We start from the raw sequence: 16,804 nt of genomic DNA, 5'->3' as shown, positions 1-16,804 counted from the left end.
TTCATCTGTCCTGGATTCCCTGTGTTTACAATTTCTATCTGTACCAGTGCACATCCTCTGGTCTAGCCGGATTAGTAAGGTAGAATTGGGATCATGATATGGGGGGGAGGAAGCAATTAAGAACTAGAGGAAAGTTGTTTGTTTCATCATTTCTACACTGCACCCTGACTGGCTCATCTCCTCCCCGGGACCCTTCTGTAAGGGGATGTCCAGCTGCCTACAGATGGGTTTTGGGTCCCCAATCTGTACTCCCCTCATTCACAATGATAATTTTTTGTTCTTTGATGCCTGATATCTGATCCCTTTGACACCTCGTGATCACACAGGCTGGTGTGCTTCTTCCATGTGGGCTTTGTTGTGTTATTTTTTCATATGGTTAATGTTTAGATCTGAACAATAAAAGGTACACCAAACTAGTTTATGCTCAAAGAAAGTTAAACTATTTTGAGAAAATAAATAATACCTCATGAAAATGAAACTATTATTTATGATATTTCCTTATTCTTGATCGGCATCCTTACTTGCCAACATCATTGGCTGTGTGATTTATCCTTAACCATCTTTTCACTGTAGGAGTAGGATCCCATTCCTTTAGAGATATGCCAATTCGATAATAGTCCTTGTGGTTGATATATATTAGAACCAGGCAATTTCTCTTCTCGGAACATATTATGTTTACCTTTGAAAACCCCCTTTCTGGTCTGCTGATCTTACAACAGTTGTTCTGACATATTTTTAGCTCTTTGGGCACGTTCAGGAATTACATAATTCACTCATAAAGTCTCATGGGAATTTGCGGTGTAACACAAAGCTGCAACGCTTGGCAGGTGTCACCTTCTGGTTGTTTGGCACATTTTCTTTGTACATTATATGTTTGCTTACTGAAGTACAAACACAAGGGGATAAAAATGTAGTATTTTATCAGAAGCATAACAAATTTTATGAAATGAATAAATATTACAGGCATAGTTCTATCTAATTTTTTATACTTGTTGACGGAATGATTATTACTGTGGGTGCTTAGAATTCACTGTTGTGCAGCAGAATGTTTAGAGCAGCAGTTCTCACCCTGTGGGTCGCGACCCTTTTGGTCCTCGAACTACTTTCACAGGGTCGCCTAAGACCATCAGAAAACACATATTTCCGATGGTCTTAGGAACCAACACACCCATCCTCTATCCGTCTTCAGGCGGGTCCGCCCACATACAGATACGCCTACTACAAGCACCCAGGGTGAAGACTGTTACCCTTGTTACACCATGCTTCAAGACAAAATGTCATTTATTTGTAATTAGAAAGAAATATTTAACCACATATAATTACATATTGTTTTTGTGATTAATCACTATGCTTTAATTATCTTCAAATAGTAACAATGAAAATACATCCTGCATATCAGATTTCCACTATGATTCATAACTAGCAAAAGTAGTTATGAAGTAGCAATGAAAATAATTTTATGGTTGGGGGACACCACAACCTGAGGAACTGTATTAAAGGATCGCGGCATTAGGAAGGTTGAGAACCACTGGTTTAGGAGTAAGGAATGTAAATTTGTGGTTTCCACATTGGGTGGCTGCCCTTGCCCCACTTTAGAGAAAACCCTGGCTACAAGTGCCATTTTAAAAAACCTCTTCATCGAACTCACCAAAAAATTAGATAAGGGTTCTGCTGAACTGCTGCGTCCCACCACTGACTCTGGGGTACAAAGCTGAGGCCTCTCCTCCCGTAGGAGTTACAGTCTCAGAACTCACAGGGACAGTTCTACCCTCTTCTGTTGGGCCACTTGTTGGCCATTGACTCAAATGCATTAAGATGTTTTTGTTTTTTGGGTGGGGGTGGTCATCTGTTAAATAAAGTTGCTTATCTATCATGTTTAACCTCAGGGCTCTGCCCACTTCCTCCTCAGCCTCAAATACACTAAAAAACTGTAGTCTGCTTGCCTTACTTTTACCTCTTCAAATAAGAGGTGTACTAGCAAAGTGGGAATGTCAGAGGAAGCTCCTTTAGGAAGAAGAACAAGAAAAATAAGAAACAAAACTGAAAATGCATAAGTTCTTTTTAAAATGTCAAACCTCAAATCATCTATTATTTTAAAATATAGCTTAAGCTTATCAGCCTGCAGTCAAAAAATAAGTAAAATTATTTTTAGAAGTATGTCTGATAAACATTAATATTCCAGAAAATCATGTTCTAGTTCAAGTTAGAATTGTAGAAATATCATCTAATTAAAATCAGAGTTTTAGGATTTGGCTCACGGAAAACATTTTTTTGAATGTATATTTGATTTGTTTATTTCAGTTTCCACAATATAGTATTACAGGTGATTAATTATTTTATCATTTTGTTTTGTTGCATTATATGGTGTTTTTTGCTTTGCAAAGGTCCTCTAAAAACCATTCTTTTTTAAATTAAAAAATTAATTTTAGCACAAAATATACCATTTTAACCATTATCAAGTGTATAATCCAATGCCCTCAATCATATTCACAATCATGGAAATAGTTTCAGTGTCATGATGTACTCTCACGTTGTCAGTATTTAGTAGAATAGCTGCAGTATCACCTTGCCTCTCTGACTGTATTGATTCTATTCTGACCCTGGGATATTGGTCATACTCAAAGGGTTAGGGAATCTGAAACTCCCAAAAGAAATTAGCTGAAGGAGGATGTTACTTCTTTCTGGGGCTTGGTTTTTATTAAATCGGGCAAAGTTGGATAGAAGCATTTCACTGAAATAAAGTTAATATAAGTCAAGTTCAGAAAATCTTCCTCTCTGAACTGAAGTCAGCTTATATAATTACAATGGGTACATAGTGCTCTTGAAGAATATCTGAAGTTTAAGCATTTCTGAGTTTTTAATTTTGTAATCACGTTGCTTGAAGTTAGAGAAGATATAATAGAAGAGCTGCTTAAAACTTAAGGTAGACTCCAGCTATCTAATATTATTGAACAAAAAGGAAAAGAGGAAGCCTGTTGAATATTATAGGACAAATAATAGAAATTACTTAATGGATTATTTAGTTATTAACTATGTACAAGGCATTCTGCTAGTTAAAAATAGTGGAGAATAAAAAGAATCAAGAATTTTGCTTCACAACTTCTTTCCAATTCATTGTAGAAGTTCTGAAATTTTGAAGATGAACCAAATTATGCTCAGTGTAATTGTTTTACAATATACACAGAGGGGGAATATGTACAAGAGCTCAGTAGAATGCCTGAGAGAGAAATGCTTAAGCCTCAGAAACAGAAAGATAAGCTGATATGTGAGAGTATTTTTCTCTGCTGACTCCTTAGGTCACTTCTAAAGATCACCACAGAAATCTTTGGTGTTTTCGGCAATACGTACAAATGCAAAGTTGATTTCTAAGTATGTGGCCCACACAGGCTTTAGGGAAATGAATAGGGAAAACAATTCCAAATTAACTTAGATATACTGGTTGATTTCAAATTACTCTTGTTAAGGTAGAAGAGAGGGGCTTATGTTCTACAACAGAATATGAGGTCAACCAAGGGAGGGCTGTTTGTTATGTTTACTGAAGTATCCTAAGAGGCTGGGGCAGTGTTCATTGTAGATCCTCAGTAAGGAATTTTGAGTTAATTTTATAAATATGAGTCTTGGTATTTTAAATTTATTAGTTTATAGATTTTTTAATGAACTACCAACTATAGTGTAATTATCATTTTAACACATAATAAAGAGATTAGAGAATGTGGAAAGGAACCATCAATGATGGTTCTTAGAATTTAAACCTGGGGATCTGGTAGATGGTATGTTTTTCATTGAAATAGGAATCATAAGAAAATAAATGGATTTAAGGGGGAAGATGATCAATTTGATTTGGGGAATACTGAGTTTGAAGTGTCAAAGGGAGATATCTAGTTAACTAAAGATGTGGTTGAGTGTTTAGTCCCAGGGAGTCTTTTACACCATGGTGATAGTAAAGCCATGATTATCTATATAAAGGCCAATAAGAATGATGACCATCAATTGTTGCACTCTTATTACACGCCAGACACCCTACTCTATCTCATTTAATCTTCATATCAACCTTATGAAGTAGGTTCACTGTCCATTTCCTACTTGAGAATACTGAAGTTTAACAAGATAATGCATCTTTCCCTAGCTCACATAGCTGAGAAACAAGTGGTAGAGGTAGATTTTGAACGTAGTCCTGTCACAACCAAATGTAATCAATCAGCTGGTGTCAGATGATGATATAGAAATATACAAGAAAAGGAGAATTTTGAAAAGGCCACTTTATATATTTTGTAGGAATCATTGATAACTTTTAGGAGAGCTCTAAACTGATTTCTGGTGCACAGGCAAAGGCCAATTGCAAGCAGTTAAGGAATAAAATCAATGGAAATTAAAAAGAAAAATAAGTATTGAGTTAGACTCTTTCACCCTAAGAAATTTAGCGATCCAGGGAAAGGAGCAAACTTGGAGGACCAAGGGAAGGGGACATGGCATTTTGGTAGTGTTTTGGTCTTGCCTGGCTTTTGGATATCATTTGCACACGTGCGTGTTTACTTGAGTATGTGTTTTGTGCCAGATAAATAGTAAAGAGCTGTAGTGGAGTACCAGGTAGACAAGGTTTTTGCTGTTGAGGAGCTTAGATTTTAATGGGAGGTAGTTGTGGATCTTGAGAAAAACAATAAAGAAAGAAACAGCAACACTGATACATACTATCTAAAGCAGTGGTTCTCAACCTTTGGGTTGCGACTCCATTGGGGGTCGAATGACCCTTTCACAGGGGTTGCCCAATTCATGAGTAGCAAAATTAGAGTTATAAAGTAGCAACAAAAAGAATGTTATGGTTGGGTGGGTCAGCACAACATAAACTGTATCAAAGGGTCGTGGCATGAGGAAGGCTGAGAACCACTGCTCTAAAGCATTTGGAGTGTATTTTGGAGGAGTACAAGTAGAAGCAGAAAGACTAGTAAGAATTGGTCTTGAACACCAGAAAGGCGGGGGGTGGGGGTGGGGGGGACCCAGAAGGAAGAACACTAATGGCAGAGATGTCAAGGAAGACATCGCTGACAAAAGCCCAAACGGCGGTGTGGCCTTTAATAAAACACAGTACTTATTACTACAGGGGCTTCAGAAAATTCCTTTTGCCCACAAACTTCGTGAATACCCCTTGTACATTCAGTTGTAGACAGCTTCTCATCAATTTCTGTGTGTTCCTCATATTAACTGTCTAATTTAAACTTATGTTGATCCTTGTGTAAACCATTACTTAACACATATACTGTCATGTACCATATATTTCCATTTGGCAATATCTGACTGCTAATATACGCCTGGTTCCAACTGTCGTAAAGCCTGTTGTATGAAAAATTTAAGGTATATACATTGCTTCTTATGAACAAATAGGCAATACTTTGTCATGTGTATCACGACTACTACTACTATTACAATTTATTATGTTAACGATGTACGTTACAGTGTCTGGAAGAATTTAATTTTTAAATGTGTAGAAGGTACACAGTCTAGCACACGCTAAGAAAAGCTAACATCGTAGGTGTGAGCAGTACCTAACTTTCCAACTTGTTTACAAATTTGCCTTAAAAAGATACACATGAATGGAACTCATCTGTAATCTGCGGTCTGCTTGTATATCATGTTTGTACATGGTCCAAATTATACAACATCCTATTTCACAGAGTATATTAGGGATGTTAAGTGATACATGAATGTACACACACACACACACACATATATATACATATACATATATCCATATTTTTTCCAGGTTGTAAGTTCTACAAATGGGGAATTAAACACAGATGACCCTACTGCAGGACGTTCAAATGCCCCTATCACGGCTCCTACAGAAGTAGAAATGATGGACGAAACCAAGTATGTACTCATTTTGTTCATTTAAATAATAATTTTATAAAGCTCTGCATGCATAAAACTTAACAGTCCTGTGCAATTACTTTCAGAATTTTCTTTCAAGAATCGGTGCATGCAAAACAGTGTTTAGTCACTTAGGTTTAATCATTAGTTTTAAGCTAGTGCTACTTCAATGAATAAATCAGTAATAAAACAGTTTTTTAAAGGACTTTATATACTTGTTCTTATTTAGAATGAACAGCATATTTTATTTTGAGCTTTTGAATTTTAGGAGTGTTTTATGCATGAAAGTTATTGCTGTATGGTATATGTTCATTTTTCTGTAAGCTTAAAAATAAACAATTATTTCATAGTATCCTGCATGCCTTATTATTAGTTTTTAATCAATTTTTTTCTGAATGTAAATTATAATAAGCATGCTTGGAAAAGTTAAGCATGAAAAACAATGTGATCATTTCAATATGTGGGCTGTTTTCTGATGATCTCTCTCTTTTTTTTTTTCCTTGTATTTTTCTTTTTTTTTCTGTGTGTGTATATAGCTGCCAGAAAGTGTTGAACATGTGGTGAGTTCTTAAGTGTAGGCAGGCAGAAATAGCTCCGTTGTCTGTAATTTCAGAGATTTAGAACCATTCGAATTTTAACAAACAAACCTCTCAACACAGTCGTGATAATTGGTTTATTCAAAAGTACTTGATGTCCTTAACCTAAGCTCTGAACCACACAGAATCATTGCTTGAGGAGCTCTTTTGCCTGCTGCAACTTTGTTTGCTTCAAGTGACGTAGATTTGGAAGCACTTTTTAATGGAATAGCTGCTACATCCACCTTGCTTGCGCTTGTGCATTTATTGTGTAACACAGAGGCTTTATTTGCTGTATTTAATAGAAAGGTGGGTTTTGGACTTGTTTTCTCTTTCTCTTTCTGAATACACAGGCTCGCTTGCCTCTCCCTCTCTCCCCTCCCCCCCTTTACTAACTGATTATCTTTGCCATTGAGTGTGCCTGGTATATAGTGATACATGTGATGATGAACTATGAAATAGTACTCATTTTAAAATGCTGATCTAATAGTTAATCCTGTTAATTTCAGGTACTACTAAAGTGTAATAGTCCTATTAGTAGAAATAGCAGTGAACCCAAATTATTAGTTAACACCTACTTTTGGTTATAAAACTGTTTGAAATGCCTCTATTGGTTCAGGACAATTTAGAGTCAGTCTTTCAAAAGTTGTTCAGATTAGAGTAAAGGTTTGAGAATGTTTACTCATGTCCACAGTTGAACCTTATATACTTCCTACAGTAATGCTCTTTACCCAGATACCAAATGAACCTTGTGCAATGATTTCTTATTAAAAGCAATGATCAGTTTGACAATGGAATTTATTGACAGTCCAGCAACTCATTGTCCTGATGTCAGGATAAAATTGGCCGTATAGTGTACCTGGTAAAGAATAAACAATAAAATGGCTTACTATGTATAAATTCTAGGTAATGCACTAAGCTCAGTCATATCAGTAGTGAATTTGGACGTTATTCGTATAAAAGTGATTGTAAAGCAGTGGAGATGGATGAGATGGCCTAGATCGTGAGTATCATGAGTGAGGTGAAAGGGCCTAAGATTGAAATCTGAAGCGCTAATGCACCGAGGAGAGCGGAGAAGTCTGCACAAAATATTAAGTGAATTCTGTCAGTCAGCAAATATCTATTGCGCTTTTACCAGAGAGGGAGGGGGGGGGCGGATGCTGAGGCTGCATAGCCACCCACCACCAAGCACTTCGTGGGATTTGGAGTCTTAGTTTGGAGGTTGAAGGTCATGGTTTCATGGGAGTTCCAGGTAATTGGCCTAGTCTCATTTTCAGTGTTTCTGTTCGACCTTCTAGTCCATTACATAATACTCAGGGTTGTAAACGTTTACAAGTGACCTTTCAAGATATGCCGGTTGGTCCCTATTCCTCTGGAACAGCAGGCAGCAGGGGAAAAGGGAAAGTCAGAAATAAGAACAGGAACAAATACTTCCTTTGCCACAAGATCAGAGTAACTGGTACAAAAGCAAAAGAAAACAAAACAATAAAACTCACTGCCGTTGAGTCAGTTCTGATTCGCAGCTGCCTTGTAAGGCAGTCAAACTCCTCCGGCAGGTTGAGGAGAGGCCCCCATCCTTCTCCTGCAGAAGAGCCCAGTGCATAACTCACAATTCCACCGAGCTCCCAGCGACTGTTTCTGAACATTCGATCCAAGATTCTGTAGAAGAATCTTAATGAAGAGGAAGAAAAACATGAACAGAGTTGCAAATTTTTGTGGAGTCCGAACTTTCTGGAGCTGCTGAGGAGGGATGAACCCCAGAAACAGTTGCCCTGAGATAATCTTTAAACTTTGAACCTTAAGTTTAAAATATCCCATGAGGTCTTAATTAAACCCAACAGCTTGACTTATTTAGTTAATAATGTTTAGTTAGAACATTTAAACAAAGGATATTTCAATAGAAATTAATTTCCCCCCCAGTTTATTTAGATGCTTTAACCTTACCTTTTGTTTCTGTAGTCAATATAGGTAAATTAAATGTCTGAACATTTCTCGTTTGGCAAGTTACTAGTAAAATACTTTAATTTTTATATGTGCTAGCTCTTAGTTATGAAAGATTTAATGTACTGATTTGTAGCGCCTTTTTTGTGTATAGTAGTAGTGCATTTACTATACAGGATGTTTTTAAAGCTTGGGAGATAATCAAGGTGGATTTTGAGATCTATGCACAAGAAGACCCCAAACCATCCCTTTGCCCCAGCATTGATTCTGAGTCGTAGCAACCCTGACAGGCAGAGGGGAACTGCCCCTTAGGTTTCTAAGACCTTAAGAAAGCCCAGGCCCCCACCTTTCTCCTGTGGAGTGGAGGGCGGTTCAACCCCCTGACTTTCCAGTGAGCAGCTGAGCACTTACTCACTGTATCACCAGGACTCCTTCCTATGTACAGTAATAGCACTCAACATTTAAATAGTTGTAAGTGTATTGTGTTTTATGACTTATGGCAGTGTCTAAAAATCTGTTTTAGCTATCCCTGTCAACTTTCATTGACCAGGTTGGTATGTGTTTGGAGCTCTGATGATTATGAAGGAAATCCAAGGCCCTTATATTTCATCAGGGAAAACAGTAAGCATATTAATGACTTACATAGTAGTTCCCAACATTGGCTTCACATTTTGATCATCCAGAGAATTTTTAAAACACATGAATACTTTAGAGTTCGGATCAAATTAGATGCTCTGTGGAAGACCCTGGTTACCACTATTTCTAAGTTTCCCCTTAGTAGCAACCAGGTTTGAGAATCAAAGGTATGTATAAAATATTATAGGAGAGCGCTAAAATGTTTTAGACTATGTTTCAGGAAATGGAGTCTGTACTTACAGTTGAGAATAGTAGAGAAGTCTTCATGAATAAGGGTACCTTTTCACTAATTGTCAAAGTGAGATTTGCAGGGGACATAGGGGAAGGAGTCAGAGACAAAGGGGGGGTGAGTAATCTTGTGGAGCACGGAAGGGATGGGCGTGGTTGAGTGACTCAGGTGAGGATCAAGCGCAAGGATTGCATTAATAGGGTCTGAGATAGGCTAAGTGTCTAATCTTAAAGGGCCTCTGCAATCAGGTAAAGAACTCTGAAGCAAACTGGTTTTCAGCCAAGACATTCTGTAGTCTTTGAGTTTAGAAAAATTAATTTGGGCTCAGCTGCTTCGTGGGAGAACGATGATGAGGCCTTCTGCTCTTATAAAGAAAAACCCATAGGGCCAGTTCCATCCTGCCCTATACTGTCTCTATGAGTCTGAATCAATTCGATGGCAGTGAGTTTAGTTAATTAATTAATTAATTTGGGGTCGGGTGGGGTAAGTATACTTGTGGGATAAATAAGTATACTTATGAAAGCCATTTTGAAAGCAACTGGCTGGATGTATTCCTAGCGTATAAAGCAATGCTGCCCTCTAGTGGTAAACAGTTTAATAGTATACCTGCTTCACTTTTGCAAATACATTTCAAGGGTTTAGTTGGACAAATTGGGGGTGGTGGTGGTGAACGTCTTTCTTAGATTGAATTTGAATTTTTAAAATTCTACCCTAAAAATAAACTTGAAGATCTAATTTATTCAGGAAAAATGCTTGACGTGGTTTTCTCTAGTGACTAGCACTTATACCACTAAGGGCGGGTTCACATGCTAAGTGGGAAGAATTCAACTCAGAACTCCAAAGACATTCATAGTAATAGAAAAATAAGTCACCCAAGGAAAATTGTTATTAGACGCCTAGAAAATCCTGTATTTGTTCATTAGAGCATATATAATGTTCCATTCTCCATGTCAGAGACTCTGTATAGCCATTAAGTCTCCTTTTGACTGAGCATTTAAAAAAATATATCCATTGGAATCTGAAAAGATAAAATCCTAGTATTTAGAAAGTATGTGTAGTACTCATTTAGTGTCATTGAGTTGATTGCTACTCATAGCGCCCATGTGATAGGGTAGAACTGCCCCTTTGGGTTTCTGAGACTGTAAATCTCTATAGCAATAGACAGCCGCCTCTTTTGCCTGTGGGTGCCTGGTGAGTTCGATCTGCTGATGTTGTGGTTAGCAGCTTAGTATGTAGCCCATTTTATGCCTTATGAATATTTTCCAAATCCGTAACGAAGTCTTTCATGGAAAGGCTTTTTGAAATGTCATTTTGGATCTCTTGGTGGGAAACTCGAATGGTTCTTATCTTGGGTTTCATTTTGCTTTTCCATTTTAGAACATTTATAGAAATGAGACTTAAATAAATAAGGACGTTTCGGTGCTGAGAGCAAAAAATAGGTCCCATTGGGTTTTCCAAAACCAAGGGGGGGGGGATCACTGCATATGGGGTCTTTCAGATTCACAGTCGGAGCATTCCTTTAGGCTCCCGATGAGGCAGTTCAGTTCTGTCTGGTAGCCCCCTTAATGAGAGTAACACAAAGACTGGTACTTGCACATATTTCTAGTTGAATCTATATCAGTTGGTATGGAAACATATTGATTATTCTAATTTTTTTGGTCTAGCCACTAAATGGTCTTTGAGAGTACCTAAAACAGTGGTTCTCAACCTTCCTTCCTCATGCCGCAACCCTTTAATACAGTTCCTCATGTTGTGGTGACCCCACAACCACAAAATTATTTTCGTTGCTACTTTATAACTTTAATTTTGCTACTATTAAAAATCAGGCGACCCCTGTGAAAGGGTCGTTCGACCCCCAAAGGGGTTGTGACCCAGGGGTTGAGAACCGCTGATCTAAAAGAAATGCAATCACATGGTTTGGTTGGGAGTACTCCATCAAAATAACCAAACAAAACTGGTTGAGGACGAGTAAACTCTTACCCTTTTTAAACCTGTAGTAAAGAGGAGAACTGCCCATCTGGTTTCCAAAGCTGTAATCGTTATAGGAGCAAAGGGCTTCACCTTTTCCCCACAGGGTAGCTGGTGGTCCAAGCCGCCAGCCTGGTGCTTTGTAGCCCGATGCTTAACCACTGCACCTTTGGGGCTCTTTTGGAAGCCCTGTAGAGATTTTCTAATCAAGGCATGAGTCACAACGAATCTAACATTATTTGGGGATAAAGATAATATGATTGGAGAAATTTTGCAGTTTAACTGATTAGGGTAGATATATGTTAGTTTGCTCATAGAAAGCTATAAAAGATATGTGGCAGATATTTCATCTTCTGTAATCTTTTGCCTGATTGGACACTTGAAGCTGCTCGGTTTCTATTATGCATGTCTTGGAAATGTTGAGTTCATATCCTTTGATGCATGTGAGTAAGTTACAGGAACAGCTTCATAGGCCCTGTTACACAGAATCTTTATCAGCATCAGTGTTTGATGACGCAATCACCGTCTGCATAACGGTCCCTTCCTTGGGTCGCTATGAGTCTGAATCGATTCCCCGGCAGTGAGGTTTTTAAACGATCACAAAATATGACTTATAGATGCACATGGAATTGTAATGGCTAACCAACCATGCTTTCATCAAACTCAAAGCCAGCCTCCCAAGAATTAAGATGACCATTTGAACATTCACTGTTTATTAAAAAAAAAAAAAGAGCTTCCCCCTAAGTTGTAGGTCATACGGGATGCTCTGATAAATTGACTTTCCTACTTTATTTTGAGTGTGGAATGGGAGCAGAGCTACACCTTTTATGAAGCAATGCCAGGCTTTTAGGAGCTAGACATACAAACATGCATACTAGACATACATACGTAGCTATATGTATGTGAGGGGCAGGCGAGTGAGCTGATGGGTGAGTCTCATTTAACTTGTGGAGCGTCTGCCAGCCTCAGCATTCTCCTACAGCAGCCACGATGCAGACACAGGAGGACGGGGGGAACTTTCTGAGAGAAACTAGTTCTTTTCAACTAGCGTGTCTAACTTTATTCACCTCAAAATAAAAATTAGGACCATTTTTCCCATGTAAATAATACTGAATCATCTAGTCCTTATTATACTGTTCTGTTATTTCCCATGGTTTTCTTAAATAAACTAAAGTAATAACGTTTTAATAAATCCCCATTAAAAAAATTTTAAGGGCCCATAAAGAATTCTTACTATACTAAACATATACTTTCTCTTCAAGTGTGTGATTATGATTGGACATGCTTGTGGAAGAGTGTATTTTGAGTTTCCCTTTTTACTTTTGGAAGCTAAACGAATTCTTGGTGAAAACTAAACCCTCATTGCATTTGTAACAAAGGCTTTGACAATCGTAGGTAAATAGTGGGGTGAACGGAAGAGAATCCGTAAGATGAGCTCTATCAATGTCTCCACGCTTTCTTGCGCCCTAAATCACACGTGGTGGGTGCGTCTGGGAGGATTCAGGACTCTTTAGCTCCTCAAGTAGTTGTGATACAAAGCTCTTTTAGGGTTTAAGGTTAGAAGGTGCCTTTATTCATGCTGCCCAGACTATCTTGCTCTTCCTAAAAGGCACGTGATGAGACATAGCAATAACCGTCATAGTTTCACTAATATATATGCTTAGTAGGCATCTTAATAAACAACATGCTTACTGTTTATCTTGCACTACTATCCCGCTGCTTGTCACGACAAGCTGGCGGATGTGGTGGACCGCCTCGCTCAGTGACCGTCCGTCCTCTCGTAATAAAAGGAGCATTTCTCTCCACCTCCAGGTGCTGCTGCTTTTTCAAACGAAGGAAAAGGAAAACGATTCAGCGCCACAAGTGACTCTGGACACAGACCGATCCTGGGGAGTTACTTACATGTCCATCTGCTGTCTTGTGATCAAAATCATCTCTAGTGACCACATCTGTTTCCCAGGACTCACTCTTAGAAACCTCATACCTTCATTTTGTGATTGTCTTACATTCTTCCCCCCCAGCCCCCCAATTTAACTTTTATGGAAGCTTTAAAGTTTTGTTAAAAACATGAGTGCTTTGCCCGTCGATGAAGAGAATGGACCAATGCGGTGGTATTGATGAATCCAGGTCGATAGAGCATTTTTCAGAAGCCTCTTCTGTTGTAGAAAGCAGTACACGATCTTAAATGTCAACCAGTTATATACCAAATTTGATTAAAAAAAAATAAGTTCTATAAGAACAAAATCAAACTGGATGTTTCTCCCCAGTGGGATAATGCAACAGAGAAAACAGAGTTGCCCAAATGTGTAAAAGAAGCTCTTCCTTGAGAAGTTCATATTTTGTGTGACATCTGCATTGATTTCAGTATTCCTGATGGTACTGCTATTCATATTGACATCCTCTGTGTGAGATCATGGTACAGTCACTGCCCAGAGGTACTGAGGACAAAGCCGTGTGGGTTCTGCAGATGGTAGTGGTAAAATGAATCACAAGACATGCAGTGGGTATGACGTCTGCTGTGGATGCGCCACTCTGTGACATGCAGTGTTGCAGACATGCAAACACACTCAGTTACAAAATGCAGAATATTTGTATGATGTGACCTTATGCTTTCGAATAAGGAGTGTAAAGACAGCAAGAAGCAAACAAACACTTGGAGAAGTGAGAAATGTCGGAGAGTTTTTACAAATACACTAAGGAGAAGAAGCCAACGTGAACTCATTGCATTGTAAGGAGGTGGAAGTCTCAGATGACCTTTGGAACCTAGTTCCGAATGATTATGTTCTCCCTTAAGCAGACAATTCTGGATGCGCCATGCAATGGTATACTGTTTATTAATTACTTTGGTCTTTGATACAACAAAAAAAACACCCCACTCCCCGCGCCCCCTATCCCCCTCAGCAATAAAATCGGGTCACTCTGTTGCCCTCTGTGCACATTCGTCTCTTGTATTCACCTTTGCTGGATCTTTGGAGTGTGCTCACTATGTAGCGTCACTGTGGCGATTGGAAACTATTTTGCAGAGGGTGGGCCAGGTGCTTTGCCTCCACAGTCTTTTGAAGTGCCTGCATGTGAACAGAGTAACAGTCCTGTAAAGGCAGAAACCCTTCCACTTCTCAAGTACGCTTTGTTTGAAGCCATGAAAACAGGGTGTACTTTTGTTACCTGAGACCCGACAGGATTTTCCTGAACGGTTAGAACAAAATGACTGGCTGTGAGGATGATTATATTGTTCAAATCTCATACTCGCCTTTTCATTTATAAGACTCCCTCCGTTCCGTTTTTTCTTTGTCTTTATGTGTATGCCTTCAGGCATGCTTATTTATTTTGCTATCTCAAAATAACATTCGAAATGTGTATTAAAGTAAATAATTCCACATTTTGACTTCATTATTGCATTTACAGGAATTTAATTGTATTTTGTAATTTATTATTATTATTATTTTTACCTGTCTTAGCCAAAAGTTCAATGCTTTGATTTTGATGATTAGATATCCGAACGAGTATCACAGATCTGAACATTGTATATCAATGTTGTTATGAATCCTATGAATAATCTTTTCCTTTTTTAATTCTTGATTTTAAAGGCCTGGGAAGCCCGTACTGTGTAATGTGGACTCCGTGTCCATTCTCCATTTGTGTACTGTCCTGATGTCTTCAACAGCAGGCGCTGCAGGCTCAGTGTTTATTTTTGTTTGCTTTGAGCAAGGTAGATGGTTATTTTGGCCATTATAATGTGAACCACTTCTTTCTTTACAGTATTTGACCAAATTTCTGTGTCTTTGATGTATGTAAATACATGCGATATCTGTATTTCTTATCATAAGCCTATTTAGTTTTATTCCCAGTAGAGTTTTTTGGACTGTACAGTGTTTATATGATCTGAACTCCTTATACATAAGAAGGTATGTATATTAATCCAATTATGGACTTAAAATATTTTAAAAAGTATAAATACCCTTATTTGCTGCAAAGACCAGTGTGTGTAGACATTTGCTTTTTAGCAATATTTTTTAAGTGCTCCGTTTTAATGCCAAGGAGTAAGTCTTTGGGCCCCACAAACTGGTCAACAATAGGTAATGCAGGTATGTTCAGGTTAAGCCAACAATGTTTTGCATTTATATGCTTCTTTTTCTGTCAACACTAATGAAGTCAACATTGCCTGAGTGTCTGAATAATGAAACACTTCCCTGTGTAAAAGTATGTAACTGAAAAAGAAATAAAAAAATAAAGGTAGTTTTTTTAAACTTGCTTTCCCCCTTTTCCTCTAACCATGGGTAAAATAGTGCTACTCATCAATTTAAGATAGCAGTTAGAACATTCACTCTCTGTTGGATGTGAGCAGCAGAACTTAACAAATATGCTTTTGTTATTTCACTGTTTTTTTGTTTCACTTGGTTAGAACCAGCAAGGATATAAGCTTGCCTTTTTTTTAATCTCTGAACTATTTAATAGCAGTTAATTAAAGCTCATGCTTCTGATAAACTTGGAAATAAACCGAATCCTTTTCTATTTTTTGAAATGAAATACTATTAATAATCCAGAAATTAACAGGGGTCCAATAGTCCAAGTGACTCTTTAAAATCTAGTCCATTGCAATTGTTGCGCATATGCGTGGCAGTATCTCAGTTTGCCATTCTGCTAAATACTTTGAAGTATTAAGCAAAATAATATCAAAAGTATTTTGTTTGTTAAAGGGAAGGCCCTGGGTAATGCATATGGTTAATATTCTTGGATATTTTCCAAAATGCTGGAAGTTTTGAGTTCCCCTAGACTAGTCTTGGAAGAAAAGCAGCCAGTGACAATCCACTAGGGCGTAGCTCTGAGTCTAGTGCATACAGGATGGCCGTGGATCGGAATTGACTTGATGGCGGATGTTGCTTACTGAAGGATGCTACAGGTAAGATAAGGCAAAATAGTACACACGCTCAGCCCGTAAACACTATGGCCATTAGGCAACAGTGGCCAAAGCAGAACAAAGATGTGGAGCTGTTGAAAGCCTCTATCTAGAAATAGCTGACATAAGATTGGAGTTCCAATATGATTATATAGTTACATATGTCAGAACCCTTTGAATTGTAAGTGACAGAAACTTAACCTGAATTAAGCAATGAGATATAGAGAGATGCATTTAGCTGAAAAGTCCGGTGGTAAAATTAACATCAGGCATGTCGATCTTGATGCTAAAGCCGGATTTTCTCCATATATCTATTTTGCTGTCCTTCCTGGTGTTTTTATTCCCAGGTAGTCTTTCCATGTGTGATGGTGAAGTGGCCACCCAGCAGTTTCAGACATAACTTAAACAAAGGGCTACCCCCCAACCCCCACCCCCACTGTTCTCCAGATGGACACCAAACATGAAGAAATACTCACGATCAGTAGCTTCTTGGGAGATGTAAATCAAAGCAGTGATGAGATACCATCTTGCACTGACAGATGGCCAAGTTAAAATAAATAAATAAAAATGCTGGGGGTGCTACAGAGATGAGAGCCCTTAAACACTGCTGGTAGAACTGTAAATATGTCAAACCACGGTGGAAAGCAATGGCGCGTGACCTGAAACAACTGAGACTAGAAATACCATATGACC

At 38.2% G+C, this 16,804-nt stretch overlaps 1 protein-coding gene across 1 annotated transcript in view; it reads left to right on the top strand.

Moving 5' to 3' along the window:
* Nucleotides 1–15,461, top strand: part of CSNK1G3 (casein kinase 1 gamma 3) — a 108,511-nt gene extending 93,050 nt beyond the window's left edge. Inside the window, exons 11-13 of the mRNA XM_045285052.1 lie at nt 5,759–5,865; nt 6,402–6,425; nt 13,027–15,461. Of these exons, the coding sequence (XP_045140987.1) occupies nt 5,759–5,865; nt 6,402–6,425; nt 13,027–13,081 (186 nt within the window). The 3' untranslated portion in view covers nt 13,082–15,461. The remainder of the gene's footprint in view (nt 1–5,758; nt 5,866–6,401; nt 6,426–13,026) is intronic.
* The last annotated feature ends 1,343 nt before the right edge of the window (nt 15,462–16,804 follow it).

Source organism: Echinops telfairi, unplaced genomic scaffold (genome assembly GCF_000313985.2).
Source record: "Echinops telfairi isolate 266 unplaced genomic scaffold, ASM31398v2 ScPeMD7_7469;HRSCAF=8507_1, whole genome shotgun sequence".
Lineage (NCBI taxonomy): Eukaryota > Metazoa > Chordata > Mammalia > Afrosoricida > Tenrecidae > Echinops > Echinops telfairi.
The sequence above is the reverse complement of the archived record's forward strand: the minus strand, read 5'-3'. Positions and strand labels throughout refer to the sequence as shown.